Here is a 27,242-nt window from a genome sequence, read left to right on the forward strand (position 1 = left end):
CCAGCACATCTTTAAGAAAAAAGCCAAAATAAACAAGCTACATACATCAAAGTTGCTGGTGAACGCAGCAGGCCAAGCAGCAACTTTGATGTATGTTGCTTGAATTTCCAGCATCTGCAGAGTTCCTGTTGTTTGAAAATAAACAAGCTAATTGATTAGGTGCCGCTGGGCACTTAAATGTCGGGCCAGATCAGAAGCGATTGCCGATTGTGTCGCCTCTGATCTGGGCTGACATTTACATGCCAGGCGGCACCTAATTAATTAACTTGTTGATTTCAGCTTTTCTCTTAAAGATGTGCTGGGTGCGTTCCGGCCACCGCTGTACCGCTGCATGCTTCACGGTTCGGTATTGGTCGGTGGCCTGGAGGTTGGGGACCACTGCACCACCCTAACCTCCGACAACTCAGCCTAATACACCATCATCAGTGTGATCGGCACTGTCCCAATTCCAGTAAGTGATACTAAACTGTACATACATTATTTCTACTTTATATCGGCCGTGTATTTTTACGTGTTATTTGGTATGATTTGGCAGTTTCATAGCTTAAAGGTTACTGGAGAGAGTTTTTCTGCTGAGAGCGCTTGCGCCATGTTTTTGCCAACAGCGCTTGCGTGAGATTTTCGCTATGGAGAACAGTGCGGCACTGATTGTAGAAAAGTATTTCTACTCTATATAGGCTGTGTATTTATCATATCATTCCTGCTTTTACTATATGTTACTGTTATTTTAGGTTTTGTGTGTTATTTGGCATGATTTGGTAGGGTTTTTTTGGGTCTACGAACACTCAAAAATTTTTCCCATATAAATAAATGGCAATTGCTTCTTCACTTTACGACATTTTGGCTTACGAACCGCTTCATAGGAATGCTCTACCTTCGGATGGCAGGGGAAACCTGTATAAAAAAAAAATGTGCTGGCATTGGAGAAGGTACAGAAAAGATTCACAAGAATGATTATGGGAATGAAAGAGTTAGTGTATGAGGAGCATTTGCTGGTTCTGTGTCTGTACTCACTGGAGTTCAAACGAATGACGGGGGATCTCATTGAAACTTATCAGATATTGTAAGGCCGAGAAAGAGTGGATGTGAAGAGAATGTTTCCTGTATTGGGGGAGTCTAGGACCAGAGGGCACAGCCTCAGAATAGAGGGACATTCTTTTGGGACAGCGCTGAAGAGGAGTTGCTTCACCCAGAGGGTGGTGAATCTGTGGAATTCATTACCACAGGCTACCGTAGAGGCCTAGTCTCAAAGCAAAGGCTTAATTAGTAAGGGCATCAAAGGTTATGGAGAAAAAGTAGAAGAACAGAGTTGGGAGCCACGATGAATAATAAATCAGCCACGATGGAATGGCAGAGCAGACTCAATGGGCCAAATGGTTTACTTCTGCTCCCAGGACTTGTGGCCTTAACTAAGTTCCAGTTATTTTGTTTCCAGTCTCCATTCTATAAATGATTTTGATACAAATATATATTTTTTTAGCGTGTCGCACCAGACAGTCAGCCATTCTTGTCTGGTGCGTGGTGTCAGGATTGGTCTCCATTCAGATTAACTAGGTCACGATATGAACGTTCCTGACTCGACCTTTTTTTTTTAACGAGGCCAAGTGGCTACCTTGGCACGGCTGGAAAGCGTGCTCTGGGGGTGGCCCGACTTGGATTTGAACTCGGGAGCCCTCGCTCCGGAGTCCAGCGCTGATGCCATTGCGCCACCAGCCGGCCTACAAATATATGAGACGGATAAAGTTAGATACAGAAGAATGATACACCTCAGTAGGAGTAAGGAAAAAAGGAGAAGCGCTGTGACCTTAATTCCAAAGTGAATGCATGATCCGAGAGAACTGGATTATATGTCTTGAAGGTGGTAGGGCAGCTTGAAAAAGTATTCACAGACTAACAGGAGATTTGGGATTTCCCAAGTAAAATTGTGGAATTCATTAGCAAAGAAATTATGTTGAATATTTATAAAACACTGGTTCAAAGTATCTTGAAAATCACATCCAATTCTGGTCAGCGCAGTTTAGGGAGGATGTGAAGGCCTCAGAACTGCCAAGTATGTTATTTGATGATCATTTTCAATATGATATACTCTTAGGTAACATGTGTAGTACTTTGGGAAATAGTCATCACAAAATCCAAATAAATAAATTAAACAATCTTCAATAAATGTGCTAATTATCTATTCCCATAAGGCCACATTTCAAAACCCCATGTTTCAAGGTTTGAGAATGATATATTGAAGGGGACAGTTTAGTCTTATTAATAAAAAAATGATTTATGAAGTTGTTAAAAGTAATGTTTATTAATGTTTTCTACAAATATTTCCTCCAGTTTCAAATTCAATCCCATTCCTCAACCATAAAGACTGAATGTAGTGAAAGGGTCTTTTCCTTTTTATGGCATTTTATTCCTGTGACCATCATATTAATGTTTATTCTAACCTGTCCGTTTCATGTTGATTCTGTTTAAGTTGCTATTATGTTTGATGAAGTATTAAGTAGAAAGCTGAACTAGCATTCATGCCTGTTACAGGAGTTCTTTGAGGAGACTTGTTTGAGGATAGTTTAGTCTGATCTGCTTTCCATTTGGAAGTGGTAGTGATAGTCTTGATGGTTCTTAAGTTTAGAATTTGTACAGAATAAAGAGGCATGAAGTTTACCATTCTGGTTGTTGTCTTTGTTGCACTTTTTCTCTCAGCTGATGTCTGCAGAAAATGTTAACCACTTGTGATATTAATATCATAATCTGTTTTGTTTATTGGGACCTTGAATGCCACCCAGATAGATGAAAGGCATTTAACTATAAATAGCTCAGAACTGGGCAAAAAAAATACAATTTCATGTTAGTTGGCTTCGATTTGGGAGTCAATCACACAAGCAAGATTCATTATTCCATCGTGAAATAATTCGCATATGGCAGAGCTTTGTCAACAATTGGAATTTGTTGAATGAGAACTGAAACTCTGAAGGCCATTTTTTGAAATATCCTATGACTTTATGAAACTTATTTTTCATCTTTCTTTAATAGTATCATTCTTTCAATCATCTGGCAGAACAATTCTTCTCCAAGAGTTGAGCATCACATAAGCCTTAGCTTCAGGTCTAACAAATAGAGGCATTGATCGTGTGGATAGTCAGAGGCTTTTTCCCAGGGCTGAAATGGCTGCTACAAGAAGGCACAGGTCTAGGGTGCTTGGGAGTAGGTACAGAGGAGATGTCAGGGTAAGTTTTTTTACGCAGAGGGTGGTGAGTGCGTGGAATGGGCTGCCGGCAACGGTGGTGGAGGCCGACACAATAGAGTCTTTTAAGGGACTTTTGGATAGGTACATGGAGCTTAGAAAAATAGAGAGCTATGGGTAGCCCTAGTAATTTCTAAGGTAGGGACATGTTTGGCACAACTTTGTGGGCCGAAGGGCCTGTATTGTGCTGTAGGTTTTCTATGTTTTCTATGTTTCTAAAAAACATGTTAAAATTCAATGAGCTTTCCAAAATGCTTTCCTTATAAACTTTTTTTTACTCTTCCCATTCTATCAGTTCTCCAAATCAGAGCTCAGGCAAAAGAGAAAATAAGTTGTCTGTCTCCCATTCTGGTAAAGCAGCCGTCTGGGAGGAATTAGCAAATATTACCTAAGATTTCATTTCTGTTTATCATTTCATCCCACTAGCTTTCCTTCAGAGCAGCACCAAATAAAAAAAAATCAATTTTATTGTTTCATCTAACTGTTCAGATCTTTCACAATGTTTAAATATTATGTAATCTAGAATCCAAATCTCACATAAAAGTACAAAAGCAAACTTTAGCAATATTTAAAAACACTGCAATGTAGTAAGCCATGCTGTAAAGTGCTTCCTGGTCCAGGAATCACCTTTTAAGTTAGTTGAAATGTAATTTAATTCCTCTTTGCTGGTTTAAAAGTTAGTGACTTGTCCTGCTGTGATAAAGCATAAATGGTTGTGCTAAATCATCATCTCTATCTTTGCACCATTCTGTAGCCATTTTTAATTTGCTTAAAGTTGTTGGCCATCCTCTTGTGACAGCTTGGTAAAACTCCAAAATATTCCTGGTTACATGCAGGACAATGATAGGAGGTGATACCTAGCTGTGCACCAGAACCTGCTCATGCTATTTAGTTGTGAAGCAACAACATACAACCCTAAGAGCCTTATGTGACAAATATAGTCATCAATATTTACCTCAAAGAGGTTGCCAGTCTCTTGTTTCTTTGTTGAAATGATCTCACACTCCATTTCATCGAGATTCATTGTAACTGAAGGTTGTATTATTAATATTTAATGATATAATCTATTTTGCAATGAATATTATTGAAATGTGTATTGCTGAAACTGTTTACCGGTATTTCTAAATAATATGTTATAGTTTTATATGGTGATGTAATACAGGGTTTTCCTATTTTTGTGAAAAATATGGATTTCTTTATTATGATAGTTGCAAATCAGCAAGTTTTCAATGGCTAAGCTCTGATACAGTCATAAATCCTATTCTTTTTGGTCATTTTTCCAATACAAGGGAGAGTGAGAAAGTGTGCAACATAGCTTGGCTTCCTGTTTGTTTGGGCCTTGATACAACAGCCACCCAACATTAAAAAGATATACACAGGCACCACCTGTGTAAGATCCATCATCTAGAAATATAATAAAAGCATATCAACTAACAAACTTTACCATTGCTACAAAGCAGATCAGAGTCTCTTTGGGCTATAGATTCAAATCTAAAATGAATTCCTGGCATCTAATGGTGTTGCACAAACCGCAAATTAAGCAGAATCTTGTGTAGCTCAGGTTTGAGAAATCAAGAAGACTGAAATTGGGCAGCTGGAATCAGCTGAATCCTGAACCCATCTTGTCTTTTTGACTCAGCTTCTCACTTATTAAACTCAAAAACAATGGAAATTATAATTGTATTTCTACAAGACAATATAACTATTCATTGTCATGTAGTTGGAAGTATGATTTGAGTATACGCTGCTGAAAATTACAGAACATTGAATAAACAAACAAGTACAATGAGTTCTCACCATTTGTGAGGAATCTACAGTCTATTTAATTACTGCACCACACACAAAATGCTGGTGGAATGCAGTAGACCAGGCAGCATCTATCGGAAGAAGTACAGTCGACGTTTCAGGCCAAGACCCTTTGTCAGGTGTTGAGTTTGTATTCAGTCAGCCCCACTAAGAGCAAATGTCTGTCACATCCAGACAGATCATTAGTGAAATATCCTCCTATTATCTTCCAGCGGTTCCTGCAGATTTGAGCTGATAAACAAGGGAAGTACTTAATTTTAGAAGATTGTCGGGAAAACGCGTACACTCCTTACAATTAATTGTTTTTAATGCAGTCAGTTTGCATAAGAAATACTTGCTTGTTAATTCATTGCATGCAATCATACTCACCCTTAATAAAGGAAATTAATAGTTGTCAAAGAAAGCTGGAAGTAGAGCAACAGATTATTCATAATCACAGACAAGAAACCAGTAGCTGACACAGGTATCTCGTGTCATGAGATGACAGAGGGATGGGCAGGGAGAAAAGGAACATTTCTAATTTATAATGTATTGCTAGCAGTTATATATCACGGAAATCTTAAGAAAGATGTCTTTTTTTCTTAATATCTAAGAATTACATATCCAGTTTGATGAGCCATGTGTGTTTTTTTTTAAACCCACAGTCCTCTCCACGCTGTGTCCTTTGCACTTGCCTGCAGTGTGTCTGGTACAGCAATACTGGGACTTGGAGCTAACCCACTGACTGGAGCACTGGGTGCCTTTAATATTTTCCTCTACACCTGCTGCTACACCCCATTGAAACGGTTGAGTATTCTCAATACCTGGGTAGGCTCTGTGGTCGGCGCTATTCCTCCAGTCATGGGCTGGACAGCAGCAACTGGCAGCTTCGGTGCAGGTAAGTCCTTTATCCAGTCTGTCTTCCAAACATTCTCGGGGAAAAATAAAGATGGGCATGGATCATACAGAAATCTGATTTTGTGAAAACTCGTCTCCTAAATCAATGGTAAATATGAATCACCATCTTGAGATGAGCAGCCTGGAGGGGAAAATAAACCTCCTGTGATCTGACATGGCTGTTCTTTAGATCATAGCAGATAGACATACTGTAACAATGTTCAGTAGTGAATAACTAAATCTTGTATTGGGTAGTTTTTCTTTATTTGCAAGTTGATTGAAAATAAATCGAATCAAATTAGATGATATAGTGAAGGAACTTCTTGTTGTACCACTCTGGACAGATGAATAACAAATAGCTGGCTAGCTTCCTTCTTGTGGATATGTGTTGATTTTAGTAATATGAATTATCATGTGTTACACACTTAGTTGATGTCGTCATATTTCCAAGTAGCTGCCCCTTGTGAGACAGGGCTACCATCAGTGTTCACATTACAGTGTTGTAGTAATTCAGTTGTTTGCTGTACATTAAACAGCTGACAGTTTTATAATTTAAACTAATTAGTCTGCATTTGGTTATTTGTGCCGGATGTCGTTGGGCATCTGTTCCTGTGAGGATCAACGTGATAGTTCATGATTATTTCCAAACCTGACTCTTTTCTGGCACAAAGGTTTAATCAGAGATAAACAATGTCTACAGCCAGTGAGGTGAATGAATATTTTCCTGACATAAATTCAAATCATAGAATACACTTGACATGATTGCCAATGCTAAATGTTACATTATTGCTAAACTAAATCTGAAGAAGCACATTTCAAAGGCTTATAACAAATGTGCAAACCACCCAGGACTGATCTAACCCTGTCCCAGTGGATACATGATGAACCTTATCATTAATTGACCATCAGATAAAGAGATTTTCCCATGGTGGGTGGTGACACGGTAGAAGAGGATGCATCCTTGGTGGGCTCAGATTACCAGTGACCAATGTTTTATCCCAGATATTAATGATACACAAAGCTACTGCAGTTTTCAATTCAGTTCAGAAAGTTTCTACTTCAACATTACTTTGTCCAAAGGGGATTAATGAAGGTTCTGTGGCCCAGTCGTACCATTAGTTGCTGGCAGGCATATACAGTACACACTTCAGTGTTTGTTGGAAGGTGAGTTTGAAACATTGTTTTAAACAAGTTTATTTTTTGCATTATAGTGACCTCTGCCAGAATGTTGTTTAAAAGACAAAGGGAAATTTCAGTGGAATTATACTTCTGTCTCTAGATCTTAGCAAACCAAAGTTCCCTAGCTGACAAGTGTAAACAAATTGTGATTCATTCAAACCACCAACGCACAAGGTAAATGCAACACCAGGACACGGACTCTAATTTAAAATAGCATTCATTAAATATCTCTGAATAGGTACTTATCATCAAATGAAATTAATGTGATGAAGTAATGTCAAAAATTATTTCAGCAGATGTAAGTTACTTAAAATCAGGGTTAAATTCCAATTCATTCCACCCCAGTTCAACATTACACACAGCATATGATTGTTTTAGTATTTTCCTTCCCTGCATTTATTCATAATTTGACATCGGAATAAGTGTTAAATAAACTGCTACTACTGGTAGCCACACTGCGATGGCCTTTGAGCCAGGGAAGAGTGAAGCTTGGTGAATGCCGACATATTGTGTGTCTGACATACTTCCAAGTGAATCTCGTAATCTGTCATCAGAGACACTAATATAAACAGGGCAGTTTCAAGATTGGTCAACCTTGTTGATCAAATACTCATTCCATTTGTTAATGTAAACAGGGCTAATGGCTCTTGTGCATCTTGGCACCTACATGCTGTGAACCATAAAAAGATGGTCATAGAGTAATTACAGAAAATAATTTTTATCTTCCTGTGGGGAAAATTGTTATCACAATGATAATAACAGTTCATAGTTTGCTGCAATTGCTCTTTGTATTTTCTACCATTAGTCTCTACTGTTAGCAGAATCACACAGTGGATTCGGCCCAATGGGAACACCATCACCCATCACATGGTACATAACCTTCTATGCTTAAGTGATTCAAGTATTCATAGACTTTTATTAAATTCTGTCAGTAATTTAGCATCAGCCACTTAGGCAGTGCATTACAAGTACTTCCACTCCCTGTGTGAAGAAGGTATCTGCTCAGAATTTATCACCCTTGCCCTAAACCTATGTTCTCTAGTTTTATCTACCTTTGATATGGGGAGAAGTTCCCCTGGCCTTTCCTGTTTGTACCCCTCATTTTATACTTCAATGCAGTCCTGTCGTTACCTCCTCCACTGAAGGGGGAAAGAAGATGTAGCTTCTCCATTCTCTCTTCATAACTGAACTGCTCCATCCCAGGTAATGTCTCCTCTGCACTCCCTACAGCACCACCATCTCCTTCTGACACCTTGGTGACGAGAACCATATAGAGTACTTCAGCTAAGGTTTGACCAAGGTTTTATAAAATGGAAACATTACCTTCTTTCTTAATAATAATAATAATGGCTCCATCTGTCTAAGTAGACAATGGATGCGCCCGGTTTAGGACTCAATTGGGTGCGGAACAGTTTTGGCTGTGGCTGAATAAGCTGATTCTTGAGCGGCAGTCCTTGGCATAGCTGCTGCACAGCTTTCTTAATATATGTTATGAAACTGTTTATGACAGGGGTCCCCAACCTTTTTTGCACCGCGGACCGGTTTAATATTGACAATATTCTTGCGGACCAGCCAACCTTGGGAGGGTGGGGGGGGGGGTTGTTCGGGTAGGGTTAAACTCACCTCAACATGTCTTTTACAGTTAGGGTTGCCAACTTTCTCACTCCCAAATAAGGGACAAAAGTAGCGGTCAAATCCCGGGACACTTTACCCCAGGAAAGACTACCATGACCATGAAGCCTTGAGTGGGCACCTGTGTGCGCATGCGTGACGTGGGCATGTGATGTGCGCATGCGCGTACGTGCTGATTTTTTCCCCCACAAATCGGTTTTGCCTTCATCTTCCCGACTATACTGTACATACATTATTTCTACTTCATATAGGCTTTGTGTTTGTCATATCATTCCTGCTTTTACTATATGTTAGTGTTATGTATTTTCGGTTTTATGTGTTATTTGGTATGATTTGTTAGATTATTTTTTGAGTCTGGGAACGCTCAAAAATTTTTCCCATGTAAATTCATGGTAAATCCTTCTTCGCTTCACGCCACTTCGGCACGAAAGGTTTCAGAAGAACGCTCTACCTTAGCGGGGGAAATACAAGACAAACCAATTTAGTCCAATATACGGGCTGTCCCGGCAAATACGGGACAGTTGGTAACCCTATGTTCAAGTTCAACAGTGTGTGACAGGGAATGAGGAAAGGTGCAGCTGACTCTTATCCTTTCCTCACGGCCCGGTAGCACATGCTTTGCGGCCCGGTACCAGTCCGTGGCCTGGTGGTTGGGGACCGCTGGTTTACCTGGCAAGTGTGTCATCCCCTCTAAAATTTTTGATGACCAGGAAGCCACACCAGGACAAAGTTAAAATTAGATTGTTACTGATCTATATTTACAGTTTTCTGAAAATGGATGAATAGTCTTATTACTTTAGATTCCACAAATACAACCCCATCATCATTTCATTTAGAAGAAGTCTTGTGTTTTGCTAAGAATCCATTATATTTATTTCATTAAAAGCCCTTACATTGTCTGCATGACAAGATTACATTGATGATGCTGGGTATATGATTAGCATAAAACTATGTCTGGAATTATATAGGCCAATAGTTTATACTTATTCGATCTATAACATTATTTTGTGAATGCCCATTGTTTGTGACAGTGCTTCTGCCTTATGAGAATCACTCATTAGTATTCTTAAGTGACACAAACCAAAATAAATTGGTTTAAGAATGAGCAGAATATTGTATGATTAATTACCTTTGCCAAGTGAAATGCTCCGTGCTTTATCTGGGTGGTACCACCTACCCCTCTTCTCTTTCTATGTGCTCCCTTGAAGTCAAAGATGACTAGTACTTCCATTCTCATAGTGTGGGTTCTGTAGTGGCTGATGAGGCCAGAGTGGAATCCACAAGTGAGGCAGGGATGCTTGACATGGAGATGGGTGATTAGTAAGGGAGGCGGTACAAGCCTTTTACTTGGTTTTGTAATCAAGATCGGAAATACAAACATCAAACAAGTCAACAAATTCAGATATCTTGGCAGCCTAATAACAAGTAATGGCAGGTGCGACACAGATACCAAATACATAATAGCAATGGCGAAAGAAGCTTTCCAAAAAATGAAGACCTTATTAACAGACATAAAGATGAGCATGTACACTAAAAACAGAATACTACAGTGCTACATTTATTCTATCCTGACTTATGGAAGTGAGTGCTGGACCATTTTCCCAGCAGTGAACAAGAGACTTTAACAGGAGAATGTTAAAAATATCATGGACCACACACAGATCAAATACAGAAGTTCTCAGAAGAGCCCAAGCAGTTCGATCACTCATACCAACAATAAGAGAAAGACAACTCAGATTCCTAGGACACATCATGCGGAAAGATGAACTAGAAAAACTCATACTCTCTGGAAAGATCAAGGGGAGCAAACTTCGAGGAAGACCTTGGCTCATGTACATCAAAAGCCTAGCCAGGTGGCTACACATTGAGGAAATGGAAGTCAGCCAAAAAAAAGGAAGGATAGATCTATATGGAAAACCATGGTCACCAACGTCCGCATCGGATATGGTACCTAGACAGACTTGGTTTTGACATGTATTGACAAAGGAATGAGTTTCTCTCTGTCTTCCTGAATAGGCTATAACTTTGAGAAGTAAAAGGCCATTACTTCCCATAATTTAATGAAGTTATTACATATTAACAAAGAAGTTCTGAGAACATTCTTGAAGCATTTTCACCTGGTATCTCTTGTCATGCCCAAATTCAAGTTTCTTCAAGTTCAAATGTTAGTATCGTTCAACCATACATGAATATCGCCAAATGAAACTGTGTTCTTCTGAGATCAGCCAAATCTGAGCAGGATTCTTGGGAAACTTGGGTCAGGAGTGCAGACAATATGGTCCACCAGTGATCAGAGCCTTGATGCTAAGGGTGCTAACATGCGAGAATTTTACTTATCCTCATGATAGGTTTGAAGGATTTTGCAGAGACTACTCTCCAGGGCTGCCTGGCAGACTGCGAGCTATAATGCTGGTTTTGAGGTCTTCATCTTTTGAAAACTCTCTTCCTCTGGTAGACAAAGGCTGTGCTTGCCTGTTGGAGGCAGTGGTGCATTTTATCATCAATGTCTGCCTCTGCTGAGAGGTGTCTTCTGACAAATGGAAAGAGCTCCACATTTTTAGCGTTCTATCCTTTATTACAAGAGTAAGGGCAATGTTGTGCACAGAGGCAAGTTGGTACAAGACATGTTTTACATGTCTTGCGTAAGGCCCATTCTCTCATACACTAAGTGAAATAATCAGTAATGATGGTGTTCTTTCTCCAAGTGGACACAAACACTGGTAATGTCTGTGTACTACAGCTCAGTAACTGAGGCTGGAGTGGATGTGAACAGTTTTTTCATCCTAGGTTAGCTTCACTCAAGGAAACCTGTTGGAGGTGGGATGCAATAGTGAGGCAAGGGATATTAAGGAGAAGGTTTGAACAGTGATACAATCTGCACTGGGGTTAGGTTTATAGTACATCTTGTCAAACATTAAATGTAGATGAACTTCTGGGATCAGCCCAGTTTGAGAAGGATTCTCCACAGTCCCTCTGGATTGATAGTCAAACGATTCTGTAGGCTTGGAAAAGACCATATATGGCAGTTACCACTCCATTTGATACCTTCCCAGACCTGTTTTTGGTCATGGTAGAGTGAGGACACACAGTGTAAAGGCAGTTTTAACGGGACTTTCCATCTTATATTGAACACAAAACCCTACCCCAGAAGTTAATTATGTTTTCTCTCAATGCTTGCCAAAAGACCTGTGTGAAATAAATTAGCATTTTACTTTCATCCCCTTATGAGAAAACAACTTCATGTCTTGGCTTTAGGATTACTTTGTTTCTTTTAAAATCTTTCTATTAATTTTCCAAAATTATAAACAGAATACCCATGTTGATACAGAGAGATTGGAATAATCTTATTGTTGATAAGCATGTACAAAAAAGATTTCAAATAATCCAAGTATAATAGACTTCCAAACTCTTTATATAATTAATCTTAGAGAAAAAAGAAATAAATAGAAAAAAAAATACAAAGAAAAACCCCCCAAAAAAACAAAAAAAAACTAAATACTAAACCCAAAAAAAGCGCAAACGGAACAAAACAAGGCCAGACCATTATCTTAAATTGAACACATTCAGTAATGTTGTCAACTCCGCTCCTCTATTCATATATTTTAAGTTAATAAGTAGGATTTGGAAAGGTCAAATTACATCCTATGAAAATGTTGAATAAATGGTTTCCAAGTCTCTTCAAATTTAACCGAAGGATCAAAAATGTCACTTCTGATTTTTTCTAAATTTAAACATAATATAGTTTGGGAAAACCATTGAAATGTAGTAGGATGATTGGTCTCCTTCCAATTCAATAAAATGGATCTTCTGGCCATTAAAGTAATAATTGCAATCATCCGACAGGCTCAAGAGGATAAAAATCTATGTTCTACCATTGGCAAACCAAAAATTGTCGTAATAGAGGCCAGTTGTAAATCAAAACGCAAAACTGTTGAGATAATATCAAAAATATCTTTCCAGAATTTTTCCAAAAGAGGACAGGACCAAAACTTATGAGTTAAAGAAGCCACCTCAGAGTGACATCTATCACAAATAGGGTTTATATGAGAATAAAAAGGGCTAATTTATCTTTAGACGTATGGGCCTTATGCACTACTTTAAATTGTATTAGTGTATGTTTAGCTCATATAGAGGAAGAACTAACTAATTGAAAAATTTTATCCCATTTCTCTATAGGTAGGCAAAGTTGAAGTTCCCTTTCCCATTCATTTTTAATTTTATCAGATATACCTGGCTGGAATTTCATAATTATATCATAAATAGATGCTATTAATCCCTTCTGAAAGGGATTTAAACCTAAAATTTTATCGATGATATCAGTAGGGTATGAGGTCGGGAAGGTAGGCAGCATGGTATTTAAAAAGTTTCTTATTTATAAATATCTAAAAAAAAAAATGGGATCTGGGCAAATTAAATTTTTTATATAACTGTTCACTGTTCAAAAGACATGAAACAGTTGTCCAGAAATAAGTCACGAAAACATGTTATACCTTTTGTTTTCCATAACAAAAAGACTTGGTCCATAACCGAGGGTTGAAAAAAAAATTAGATATAATGGGGCTTGATAATATAAATCTGTTCAAACCAAAAAATTAACGAAATTGAAACCATATTCGTAATGTATATTTAATTATTGGATTTTCCATTTGTTTATTCAATTTAGATAATACAAAAGGAAGTGAAGTTCCTAAAATGGAAGCCAAAGAGAACCCTTGTACAGAGTAGCCTTCAGGGTTTACCCAATGTGGACTTGGAATTATATTCCAATCTTGTGTCCAAAATATTAAATATCGAATATTAATTGCCCAATAATAGAATCTTAGATTAGGCAGTGCTAAACCACCATCTTTCTTGGACTTATGTAAATTTTTTTTAACTAACCTGGGATTTTTGTTCTGCCATATATAAGAGGAAATTTTGGAATTGATAGTATCAAAAGAAGATTTAGGAATAAAAATTGGTATCGCTTGAAATAGATATAAAAATTTAGGTAAAATAATCATTTTAATAGCATTAATTCAGCCAATGGGGACCACTTAGTAATCAGTTGTTTAACCTGACTAATTAATGGTAAAAGGTTGAACTTGAATAAATCCTTATGTCTCTTAGTAATTTTAACTCCCAAATAAGTAAAATAGTCAGTAATCACTCTGAATGGAGAACATCTATAAATGGGAACTTGGATATTTAATGGAAAAAGTTCACTCTTACCTAGATTCGATTTATAACCAGAAAAGCTACTAAATTGAGCAAGCAGAGTTAATACTGCCAGAATGGATTTCCCCGGGTTAGAAATACAGTATATAATAGTAAATCATCGGCATATAGTGATAATTTATGTATTTCATTCCCATGGGTAATGCCAAATATATTAGGGGAATCACGAATAGCAGTAGCTAGCGGTTCCAAGGCAATATCGAATAGTAGTGGACAAAGAGGGCAACCCTGCCTAGTACCACGGAATAAATGAAAGAGGGGAGATCTTTGATTATTAGTAAATAATTAATAAATACCAAAATAATTAGTAAATACTGAAGCCAAAGGAGTAAGATATATCAATTTAATTATCAATTTAATTTAATTTAATTTAAATTTAATATCTAATATAAATATCGGACTAAAATTAAATTTCTCAAGCGTATAAAACAAATATGTCCATTTGACTGTCAAAGGCTTCCTCAGCATCCAATGAAATGATGCATTCTGGAGTTCTGGGTGAAGGAGTATAAACAATATTCATTAATCTCCTAATATTAAAGAGTAACGATTTTTAATAAATCCAGTCTGATCAGCAGAAATAATTTGAGGCAATACATTCTCCAATCTTATTGCCAATATTTTAGAAAAAATCTTAGAATCCACATTCAGCAAAGGTATAGGCCTGTAAGATGCACATTCAGTAGGATCCTTATCTTTTTTTAGGAATTAGGGAAATAGAAGCTCGATCAAAAGATTGTGGTAATTTACCTATAGATACTGCATCCCTAAAAGCTCTACATAGCCAAGAAGTCAGTGTAGTAAAGAAAGATTTAAAAAATTCTACTGTATATCCGTCTGGACCAGGTGCTTTCCCTGAGTTCATCGAAGAAATAGCATTTTTTATTTCTTCTACCATAATAGGTACATCTAGTTTCAAACGTTCATTGGATGATAATTTTGGAATATTCCATTTCGTTAAGAATTCATGCATTATAGTGGAGTCATCAGGAAATTCTGATTGATATAGGGAGGTATAAAATTCTTGAAAAGATTTATTTATCTCATCATGGTCAACCGTCGGAGTACCATCTTGTTTACGAATCTTAACAATCTGTCATTTAACAGAAGGTGATTTTAATTGATTAGCCAATAGTTTCCCAGTTTTATCACCATGTATATATTGACTCTTAGTTTTGGTTAATTGGCTTTCAATTGAAGATCGTAGTAATAGACTATGTTCCATTTGAAGTTCAACTCTCTTTTTGTAAAGCTCCTGATTAGGGGCTATGGAATATTTCTTGTCCATTTCTTTGATCTTGTCAACCAGTTTAAGTATTTTATTATTAGTTCGCTTTTTTAATCCAGCAGTATATGATATAATTTGTCCACAAATGTGTGCTTTAAAAGTATCCCATAGTGTCCCGCTGGAAATACCCTCCGTAAAATTCGTTGTGAAGAAAAAATTAATCTGTTCCTCAATAAATTTAACAAAATCCAAATCCTGAAGCAAAGTGGTATTAAATCGCCATTGTCTAGAACTAGAAGATGTATCCCTTGACTTAATGGATAGTTTCAATGGCGCATGATCAGAAACAGCAAAGGAATCCTATTTGCAACCAATAACAAGTGGAATTAATTGAGAATCAATAAGAAAATAATCAATTCTTGAATAGTGATGATATGCATGTGAAAAAAAAACTCTTTCTCGTTGGGATGCAAAAATCTCCAAATTTCTGAGATTCCAGAGTCAGTCATAAAAGAGTTAATAAGAGTAGCCGATTTATTCGGAAGTACTCGACTGGACATGGATCTATCCATTAAAGGATTTAAACAACAGTTAAAATCTCCACCCATAATCAACATAGCCTTTAGGATTAATTTGTAAGGCCCAAAACAATTTTAGCCTGTTCAGGTAGGCATGAGTACAAATTTGTGCAGTGATATAACTACTCATATCATCCCCTTTAATATTTTGCTTTTGCAAAATAAACTTTAGGGAAAAAATTTGAAACAGTACATATTGTAATCACATTCTAAGTCATTCATTAGTATTTATGACATCTTAAGTACCCTAAGTGGCCACTTTATTAGGTATCTCCTGTACCTAATGAAGTGACTACTGAGCGTATGGTCATGGTCGTCTACTGCTGTAGTCCATCCGCTTCAAAGTTTGACATGTTGTGCATTCAGAGGTGATCTTCTGCGCACCACAATTGTAATGCGTGGTTATTTGAGTTACTGTTGCCTTCCTGTCAACTTGAACCAGTCTGGCTTTTCTCCTCTGATCTCTCTCTTTAACAAGGTCTTTTTGCCCACAGAACTGCCACTCACTTTTTCACTTTGTTTTTCTCACCATTCTCTGTAAACTCTAGAGACTGTTGTGCGTGATAATCCCAGGAGATCTGCAGTTTCTGAGATTCTCAAAACATCCCATCTGGCAATAACAATCATTCCACAGTCAAAGTTACTGAGATCACATTTCTTCCTGATTCTGATGTCTAAACAATAACTGAACCTCTTGACCATGCCTGCATGTTTAATGCATTGAGTTCCTGCCACGTGATGGGCTGATTAGATTTTTGCATTAACGGGCAGGTGTAAAGTGGTCACTGAGTGTAAATCAGATCAGATACAAAATTGTTTGAATGTGGAGTAGGTCTCTGGAAACAGGAAAGTTCATCCACGTTGATCACGGTGTCTTGCTGAGCTAGTTCCAATTGCCTGTACTTGGCTCATATCCTTCTGAACCTTTCCTATCCATGTGCCCATCCAAAAATCTTCAAAATGTGTCAACAGAATTATTTCTACCACTTCCTCTGGACACTTGCTCCATTTACCAACACCCTCTGTGTGGAAATGTTAGCCCCTCAGATCCCTTTTTGCTGTAAACGTAAACCTATGCTCTCTAGAATCAGAATCAGGTTTATTATCATCAATGTGTGTCGTGAAATTTGTTAACTTTTTATCTCCCTTGCCCTGGGCAAAAGACTGTCACAATCTACCTTATCTGTGCCCCTGATGATTTTATAAACCTCTATAAGATCACCCTTCAGCCTCCTTTGCTGCAGGGAAAGCAGTTCCAGCCTATTCTCTCTCTCTTGGTAATTCAAGCTTTCTTGAGCCTCTTTGGCTTAACCACAACCTTCCTATTGTATAGTGGCCAGACCTACATACAATATTCCAGGAGCACTCTCATCAACATCCTACAGAGTTGTATTATGACATCCCAACTCGTGTACTCAGTGCCTCGTCCAAAGAAGGCATGCCTGCCATATATCTTCTTCACCTTCTCGTCTACCTGTGTGGCCACCTTTGGGGAACTATGTACTTGTACCTCTAGATCTCTCTGTTCTACAGCACTGGGCCCTATCATTTACTCTGCAAGTCTTACCGCAGTTTAATTTCCCAAAATTTATCTTTTCCCACTTGTTGGAGTTAAATTCCCTCTGCCCACTTTCCCACTCAATTTAGATCCCATTGCACCTTTCTTGTTCCGGAAGCATTTCTATTAAGCCATGAAACAATTAAACAGATTGGTATATACGGTGGAGTCCAGTTAATTGGCACACATTGGGAGCAGTACATTTTGGCCCATTTAAGCAGCCATTAGCCAATATTTCATGAAAATAATTAAAAAGGTGTAAAAAAAATGCAAACTACTGATTAGCTGAGTAACAATTTATGTATCTAAATATAGTACAGAACGAATTAGAGTACTACCAATATTACGAGAGTACTATAAAACTGTGTATTAGTTCCTAGTAGTTATCATCAGGGAAATTCATCCAGCGTACACTGCAGTATTTTTTTGATTGACTGTAAAAGGACAAAATCAGCACAGACACCTGGTGCAGATAATGACTGCCTTCATACAATGCTTTTAACGATGGTTCCATCCAAATTTCATTGTTATTGCAACATTCAAGATGATTGTCAATATCTTCAAATTCTTCATAGTTCATGACTTGTTGAAGTAGTGAATTCATTTCATTTTCACTTCTGCTTGTTTTTGTCGTCTTCACGTCTGAACGCTTGAAACTGCGGTAGGCAAAACAGTTCTGAATTGTCTTACTGTTTATTACGTGCAAATTATCAGTGAGAAAAGTCACTGATTTTTGAACACAAACACACACAACTGGCGCTCTAAGCACATTGTAGTGTCTAACAGCCACACAAGTTCGAAACTGTTCAGTCTCCTATCCCTGTTAGCACACAGTGTCCCAAATAAATGAAGGGAATCCCAGCTATTTTCTCAATTTTTTTTTATTCTTTGAGTTGTCCCAAGTAAGCAGCTACCTCAATTAACCGATGGTCCAATTAACCAGAATCTACTGTATTATTCTGATGCCCTTGTAGGCACCACTCAGAATAACAGCATTATTTTGGAATAAAAGACAGCTGATAAATGCAAACATAATCCCTTAGTTTAAGAAAGCCGGGAGAGGCCAAACAGCACATTTTAGACCTGTTAGCCTGACATCAGTAGTAGAATTCTTTAGATTCTGTAATTAGTGAACTCATATCAAGACACTTGGAAAATAATGTTGGAATTGGGTTTATTCAATGTGGACTTGTGAAAAGAAGGAAAATACAGTATAGCAAGTTTATTTTTTTAAACTTTAAAAGACATCCAATTGATATGCTGTATTTTGAATTCTACGAGGCATTAAATAAAGATTCAACAAAATTAGAGCATGTATTATTGGAGGTAATAGAGAGAATACTGAATAACCAGACCACTTTTGGGATGGCAAACTGTGACAAAAGGGGTGCTGGAGGGCTGGAGTCCCAGCTGTTCACAATTTAGATCAATGACTTTGTTAAGGGGATCAACTGTATTATATCCATGTTTGCTGATTGTATTATCAGATGGTAAGTACTAGTATGACTGCGAGGAGGAAACAGAGAGGCTTTGGGGAGTTCTAGACAGATTAAATGAATGAGTAACGACATGGAAAATGGAGTATAATATGAAAAAGTGAGTGGTCATCAATTTTAGTAGAAAAATTAAATTGGTGGAGTATTTTTTTAAGCAGAGACAGATTGAGAGATGTTGGTATTCAGGGTTCAGAATATGCTTTAACATGAAACACTGAAAGTTAATAAGCAGGTATAACATGTAGTGGTTATATAGGACTTTGATGGGACAATTTCTGGAATATTGTGTTCAGGTGTGTGCAGTTAAGCTTATCAAATTCATTCTTGGGACGATGGTTTGTTCTATGAGAAGAGGTCACAAGGAATTTTTTATCATGTGCACAAAGTACAGTGAAGTACAAGTACAATGAAAAACTTTCTTGCAGTAGCATTACAAACACATAGATTCAGACAACATGTAGAATATTTCTACAAGCCAGAGGAAATAAAAACACTGTTGTTTAAAAGTTTTCAATTCAGAAGAACGGTATTTGAACTTACGGGGTAGATGTGGTGCTAATGCTTCTCCTGGCTGGCATGGTCTGTCTAAAACAAAGTGTCGTTCTCAGAATAAGGGGTCAATCTTTCAGAACAGAGATGAGAAGAAAGTTCTTCATCCAGAGTTTAGCAAATCTTTGGAAGTTTTTACACAGCAGGGGTGTAGAAGCTCAGCTGGTGAGTATTTTCAAGACAGAAATCAGTAGATTTTAGATTATTAAGGGATGGGGTTAGTTCAGTAAAATGGAGTTGAGGTAAAAGATCAACCATGACATTGTTGAATAGTAGAATAAGCATAGAAACATAGAAAATAGGTGCAGGAGTAGGCCATTCGGCCCTTCGAGCCTGCACCGCCATTTACTATGATCATGGCTGATCATCCAACTCAGAACCCTGCACCAGCCTTCCCTCCATACCCCCTGATTCCCGTAGCCACAAGGGCCATATCTAACTCCCTCTTAAATATAGCCAATGAACTGGCCTCAACTGTTTCCTGTGGCGGAGTTTTCCACAGATTCACCACTCTCTGTGTGAAGAAGTTTTTCCTAATCTCGGTCCTAAAAGGCTTCCCCTTTATCCTCAAACTGTGACCCCTCGTTCTGGACTTTCCCAACATTGGGAACAATCTTCCTGCATCTAGCCTGTCCAATCCCTTTAGGATTTTATACGTTTCAATCAGATCCCCCTCAATCTTCTAAATTCCAATGAGTACAAGCCCAGTTCATCCAGTCTTTCTTCATATGAAAGTTCTGCCATCCCAGGAATCAATCTGGTGAACCTTCTTTGTACTCCCTCTATGGCAACGATGTCTTTCCTCAGATTAGGGGACCAAACTGCACACAATACTCCAGGTGTGGTCTCACCAAGGCCTTGTACAACTGCAGTAGTATCTCCCTGCTCCTGTACTCGAATCCTCTCGCTATAAATGCCAGCATACCATTTGCCTTTTTCACCGCCTGCTGTACCTGCATGCCCACTTTCAATGACTGGTGTATAATGACACCCAGGTCTCGTTGCACCTCCCCTTTTCCTAATCGGCCACCATTCAGATAATAATCTGTTTTCCTATTTTTGCCACCAAAGTGGATAACTTCACATTTATCCACATTAAATAGCATCTGCCATGAATTTGCCCACTCACCCAACCTATCCAAGTCACCCTGCATCCTCTTAGCATCCTCCTAGCATCCTCCTCACAGCTAACACTGCCGCCCAGCTTCGTGTCATCCGCAAACTTGGAGATGCTGCATTTAATTCCCTCATCCAAGTCATTAATATATATTGTAAACAACTGGGGTCCCAGCACTGAGCCTTGCGGTACCCCACTAGTCACTGCCTGCCATTCTGAAAAGGTCCCGTTTATTCCCACTCTTTGCTTCCTGTCTGCTAACCAATTCTCTATCCACATCAATACCTTACCCCCAATACCATGTGCTTTAAGTTTGCACACTAATCTCCTGTGTGGGACCTTGTCAAAAGCCTTTTGAAAATCCAGATATACCACATCCACTGGTTCTCCCCTATCCACTCTACTAGTTACATCCTCAAAAAATTCTATGAGATTCGTCAGACATGATTTTCCTTTCACAAATCCATGCTGACTTTGTCCGATGATTTCACCGCTTTCTAAATGTGCTGTTATCACATCCTTGATAACTGACTCCAGCAGTTTCCCCACCACCGACGTTAGGCTAACCGGTCTATAATTCCCCGGTTTCTCTCTCTCTCCTTTTTTAACCTTAGCATATAACCTTATTATTTCCACTATTTCTTCAAATTATCTCGGTTCAAATTCTTCTGGCATATCAGATTCTTAAGGCAAAATGTTTAAAATTTTACCCTGTATTGACTTGTAATGTTATTTTAAGTACTCTATTTAATTCGATGTATAAGTGAGGATGGTAATATGTAAAGAATAACCAAAGCTGATTTTGCCATACTTTAGAAGGGCTTCAACCTCCAAGAGCAGATGGAAAGTTTTTCACATCAGCTCTTGAAATGTAGAAGATATTCTTCTAGGAATTCATTAATTTGGGAAAAGAAAAGAGGATTTACTTGTTTCAATTCTTAGACATCTAGAATAAACTCTAGACTAAACTTGAATCAATGAATGGTGCCCAATAGCTATCATAGGGCTTGAAATCAAGTGACACGTGTAGCTGACAACAGAGCTTCGCTTCCAGATGAGCTCATAAGCTCGCTTTGGCTGTCAAAACATCGAGGAACCATCACAAACTCCCACAGCCCCTCATGATCCTGTGATTTCAGTCTCTGAGGCCAATGTGAGAGCATCCTTCAGGAGGGTGAACCCACAGAAAGCAGCCAGCTCAGATGAGGTACCTGGCCAAGTTCTAAATATGTGTGGTGATCAACTGCCTGGAGTGTTCAGTGAGATCCTTAACCTCTCGTTTCGGCAATCTGAGATATCCACCAGCTTCGAGCAGGCTTCAATTGCATCAGTGCCTAAGAAGAATGTGGTGACCTGCCTCAATAACTATCATCCAGTAGCACTTACATTAATAGTGATGAAGTGTTTTGGGAGGTTGGTGAGGTAACTTATCAGCTCCTGCTTGAGAAGCAGCTTGGATCTGCTCCAATTTGCCTATAGACGCAGGCAGATACAGCAGATCAGCTCTGGATTATCTGGACAGCAAAGATGCACACATCAGGATACTCTTTATCGGCATTCAATACCATCATCCCCACAGAACTAGTCAGTAAGCTTACACTTATGACTTGTGGTTAAGCACAGTTCCAAAGCCATATTTAAGTTTGCTGATGACTCCACTTTCATAGGCTGAATCAAAGGTGAATCAACGTATAGGAGAGAGACTGAAAATCTGGCTGAGTGGTGCCATATCAACAACTTCTTCCTCAATGTCAGCAAGACCAAGGAGCTGATTATTGACTTCAGGAGGAGGAAACCAGAGGTTCATGTGCCATCCTCATGGGAATATCAGGAGTGGAGAGCGTCAGCAGCTTTAAGTTCCTCTGTGTTGTCATTTCACAGGACGTGTTCTGGGCCAGCACTTAAGTGCAGTTACAAAGGAAGCACAGCAGTGCCTCTACTTCCTTATGAAACACCAATGCCCTGGAATGGAAATCTACAAACAGTAGTGGATGTGGTCCAGTCAATCACAGGTAAAGCCCTCCCAACATTGAGCGCATCTACATGGAGCACTGTTGCAAAAAGCAGCATCCATCATCAGGGACCCCAACACCTATAATGTTGTCTTATGCTGCTGCCATTAGTAAGATGGAGGCACATTCAATCACTGCAGCTTCTACAGGGTCAACCAAAGGTGTTCTTCTTTAAACATACTTTTTATGATTGCAAGACCCCGCTAGACATCAACAACTTAAAGTACTGCATGACTACCCCATCAGCAAGCTGCTTGTTGGCGAAGAAACTGAAGGAGCTGGACTTGGTGCAGATCGTGCTGCTGCCTGTGTCAGAGAGGTGTTGAAGGAGTCGGTGCACAAAGGCAGTGTGCGGCTAATAGCGAGTGATCGTCTTAGTCACTTTTCCTGTGATTGCAAGGCTTCATCAGATATTGTTACTGTGGAATACTGCAAGTCCGATTCACTGATTTATTGGTGGGCAGTTGGGGCGGACGACAGGGGAGCTGTGTGGCCTCAAGCTACAGTGTCACCTGTTTACAGGTGCCCAGGAGAGCAGCATCAGAGTTGGTGTGCTACACCTGAGGGTCACTGCATCCAAGCGGCAATCAGTGCTGACCAGTTCGCTCAGCAGAATATAAACTATTGTACTCAACTGCTGACTGCTGCAGCTTTTATGAACTCAGGGTCTTGGGCTTTTTATTTTGGTGTGACTGTCTTTTACTGATGTCTTCTATTTGCTTGCTATCTGGTATGTGCTGTAAATGCCTTGCGCTATATGTGACTGTTCATCGTTAGGTTGCATCTGGAATTTCCAGTTGGCGGACGATTTCCCTCCACGCCGCTCTGACATATTGGGAAATCATGTTCGTGGCAGGTTACAGCAGTGGTTTGCCTTTGCCTTCTGCCGGGTTTGCAGTGGATGAGCAGGACGTCTAAGTGCCTTGTCGTGCTCTTAGCGCTCCACAACGTCTGCTGGCCTGCCTTCCTGACCATTGGACCATTAATCGGTCTTTTCTGCTCAATCCGCCAGGGCCAGACTTCACAGGCTGGGACAGGCAGATCCCCTACCTCACCGAGGGTCGAAGACCCGTCGGCTACCCTCACCTGGTTTGGCCCGTCTGCCGAGCAGGTTTACCGGGGTGTGGCCACTGCACCTGTTACAGCTACTTGGAGCCGCAGGTGAGAGCTGAGTGCCAGGTGCGGACCAAAGGTGGATGAGCTGCCCTGAAAAGGGCATGGCAGGCCCCCCCCACCAGATGTGCTACCCCTCCCTAGACACCCCATACACCCCACGTGACTGTTAGTACTGTGTATTGCACATTGGACCCAGAGTAATGCTGCTTCATTTGGCTGTATTCATGGGCATTCATTTATGGTTGAATGCCAGTTAAACTTAACCTTGACTTGAACTTGAAGAAGGTACAGATGCCTCGGAATTCACACCACCAGGTTCAGGAACAGTTATTACCCCTCAACGATTGGGCTAAATGAACGAGTGCGGTCATTTGACTCAACTTCACCTGCCCCATCACTGAACTGTTCCTATAACCTATGGACTCACTTTCAAGGACTTCATGTCATGTTCTCGATATTTATTGTTTATTTACTTTTTTTTTTCTTCTTTTCATATTTGCACAGTTAGTTGTCTTTTGCGCCCAAGTTGTCCGCAGTGCTGGTATGGTCTTTCATTGATTCTATTATGACTATTGGATTTATTGAGTAGGCTCACAAGAAAATGAACCTCAGGGTTGTACATGGTGACATTTACTGCATGTGCATTGATAATAAATTTCCTTTGAACTTTTTAACATCTCCCTTTCTCTTTGTTTAGGTGCCTTGTTATTGGGTGGCATTTTGTACTCCTGGCAGTTTCCACACTTCAATGCTTTAAGCTGGAACCTTAGGGAAGATTATTCACGAGGTGGCTACCGTATGATGTCTGTCACACACCCAGGGCTCTGTAAACGGGTGGCATTTCGCCACTGCCTCGGTCTTATTGGACTTTCAACACTCTGTTCTGTCTTTGATGTTACCACGTGGAATTTTCCCCTCATTTCACTCCCAATCAACCTGTATATCAGCTACCTCGGCTATCGGTTTTACAGGGACTCCAGCCGCAGCAGTGCTCGCAAACTTTTTTTCTGTAGCCTCTGGCATCTTCCGATGTTGTTACTTCTCATGCTGACCTGCAAGAAATCAGTAGTTGGAAGTGAGGGTAATATCCATCACAAAGTTCAAACAGAAATGCAAATTTAATGTTCATTTTTATTATGAATTTTTTTAGGAGGTAGCTACGGTTATTTCTGTGCTATTTGCTACTGTCCCATGAAGTGGGATAGTGTAATTTCTGTTGCTAGAAATTGTATATTACTGTTGTATCTTGTCTGGTAATGTTAAATGCAAACAGGTCTCTTCATTTCCTTCTGAATAGGATCAGCCCTCAGCCCTCACCCCTCAAGCGTCCCTCACTTTACCATTCAGTTGTAATCTGGTGGGATTGCATCTTAACTCTGTTTAAACCACATAATCCCTTCAACTATAAGAAATAAGAGCTCTCCGTCACTCATTAAGAACTCCATGATGCTAACATTTTAATCTTTATCATAATAGCTCAAATAATCCTAGTATTCGCAGTTTTTGAGAATTCCAGATATCTACTACCCTTTCTGTGGTCATAAATGTGTAACAATTTCTTCCCTCAGTAGTTTTGTTCTTTCATTCTTCATTTACAGTTAATGAAATAGCTTGACTATATCTACCCCATCAAATCTTTTGACTCTTTAAATCCCTCAAGGTACTCAAAGGAATATGAGCAAAGTTTGTCCACCTGTCTTCACTTAATGTTCAGGCTTGTCCTACATATCACTCATTGTGTTAATGAGATCATGTTGTGATGTCCATTGGTATAATATGCCCTTTAATCTGCTATATCCATGGATCCCTTAACTCTCAATATGAGCATTAAGCAATAACAAATTAAACTTTTACCAAATGCGTGTGAACACAAGGGAAAGTTCTGTAGAGGTGGCCAGAATTTCAGGAAGGATCATTGGATAGCAATTTGCACAACTACTGGGTGATCATGAAATTAATAAGAAATGTATCATTTAATTGTGTTCTTTGGCTGAAAATAAAATAAGTTTTCTGTTTTTGTGATATTTCATTTAATTGCTCTTTGAAAGCAACTGTTGTAGATACTTGGAGGTCTTCCAAACACATTCTGCATTTCTTAATTAAATCACTAACTACAATTACATTTGTAGTTAGTAATGACACAAATAATTAGAAGTGCACTGGTAGTTTATTTTATAACACTGATTTATTTTTAGTTGATAATTAGAACTATTCCAAGATTTGCACCTGAATTGCATTGTTAAATTGAAAAGTGCGGAAACGAAGATTATTCAGTGGTCTATAGCACACACAAAATGCTGGAGGAACTCAGCAAGTTAGGCAGCATCTATGGAAAGGAATAAAGTGTCAACGTTCGGGCCAAGATGATAGATGCTGCCTAACCTGCTGAGTTCCTCCAGAACGTTACTCTGAGTTTCCAGCATCTGCAGAAGCTCTCCTGGTTATGATATTCAGCAGTTGATGTTGTTCTCAAACATTTCCATTGAAATTGACTGTTCAAAATCTTTCAGATTTCATATTAGGTATTACATAATGAAATTATGTAGAAGGGGTAACCCTATACAAGGTTTATATATAGTATTAATATTATTGATATCAAAGTTGGTACATTGTCTCAAATTCTTACCACATGGAATAGACAAAGCACTACTGTCCTTTCACCCCAATAAATCTCAGAAATCATTTCTATTTAGGATTATCATTTGTAAGTAGAATAACCCTATTTCTAGTAAAAAGCAATGCAGTTGTAAACTGCAAAGTGTTTTCATATTTATGCTTCAGAGGCTGGTTTAGAAATGAAAAATGTGATCAAGATATAATCTTCCAGTAATTATTCATTAACACTTTGATTGTTTAAATAATTGGAATCAGAACTTTAAGCAGATGAAATCTTTTCAGAATGCCTCTACTGAGTGAAACAGAACAAAGTGAAATGAGTCACATTTTGAAATTATTCTTGCAAAGTTGGGTAAGGGAATTAATTGTGTTAAGTTTTGTTGTGACAGTTAAGCCCCAATGTGAATATGCAATCCAAACTGTTATTAAAATGCTGGGCATTGTAGAGGATTTTTCAAATGGAATGATAGACTTGTGTTCTCACTGCTCCTGGCTGAATAGTAGACTTTATTTGTGTTATTATGATGAAAAGCAAAATAATATTTTATATTTGTGTAATTAGGAGTGAATCCCATATTGTGTCAGGGATTACTCAGTTCTTGAGGACAGGGTGATTTACTCTAAAAGGTTTTCAAATTTGTAAGATATCTTAACTGATCTTGATTCTGAAAAACAGAGGAATAGTTCACTCTACAGCTAAATACATTTGCTTGCCACATACTGTATACCACACTTATTTATATCTCATTTGTACCACCAGTTTATTGCAATAAATGTGTCACTGAAAATTCGTCTTCAGGAAAGGTTTAAATGCTTACTTACAAGATTTATTGTCAATGCTCTCAGTAGTGTTGTTTTGAGTGATTAGTTCTCAGTAATTTACAGAGGAGGGGGCAAGTCTTAGTAAACTCTACATGTTGTAGCTAAGGTTATTTTTATTTCTAGTTGTTGAGAGGTCCAGAAAGTCAACTTCATTCTTCTAAGAATGACACAAGCAATGTTCCTGCTGATTCTTTTTTTTATAGCT

The 27,242-nt window shown here is 38.7% G+C and overlaps 1 protein-coding gene across 2 annotated transcripts in view; it reads left to right on the forward strand.

Annotated features, from left to right (window-relative positions):
- Nucleotides 1–25,614, forward strand: part of LOC134360212 (protoheme IX farnesyltransferase, mitochondrial) — a 163,807-nt gene extending 138,193 nt beyond the window's left edge. Inside the window, exons 6-8 of one of the 2 annotated variants that reach the window (XM_063074285.1) lie at nucleotides 5,686–5,918; nucleotides 23,496–23,644; nucleotides 24,297–24,503. In XM_063074285.1, coding sequence (XP_062930355.1) covers nucleotides 5,686–5,918; nucleotides 23,496–23,644; nucleotides 24,297–24,356 — 442 coding nt within the window. In that variant the 3' untranslated portion in view covers nucleotides 24,357–24,503. Of the gene's footprint in view, nucleotides 1–5,685; nucleotides 5,919–23,495; nucleotides 23,645–24,296 lie in introns of both variants that reach the window. The other variant, XM_063074284.1, reaches the window with a different exon arrangement.
- The last annotated feature ends 1,628 nt before the right edge of the window (nucleotides 25,615–27,242 follow it).

This window comes from Mobula hypostoma, chromosome 22 (assembly GCF_963921235.1).
Source record: "Mobula hypostoma chromosome 22, sMobHyp1.1, whole genome shotgun sequence".
Lineage (NCBI taxonomy): Eukaryota > Metazoa > Chordata > Chondrichthyes > Myliobatiformes > Myliobatidae > Mobula > Mobula hypostoma.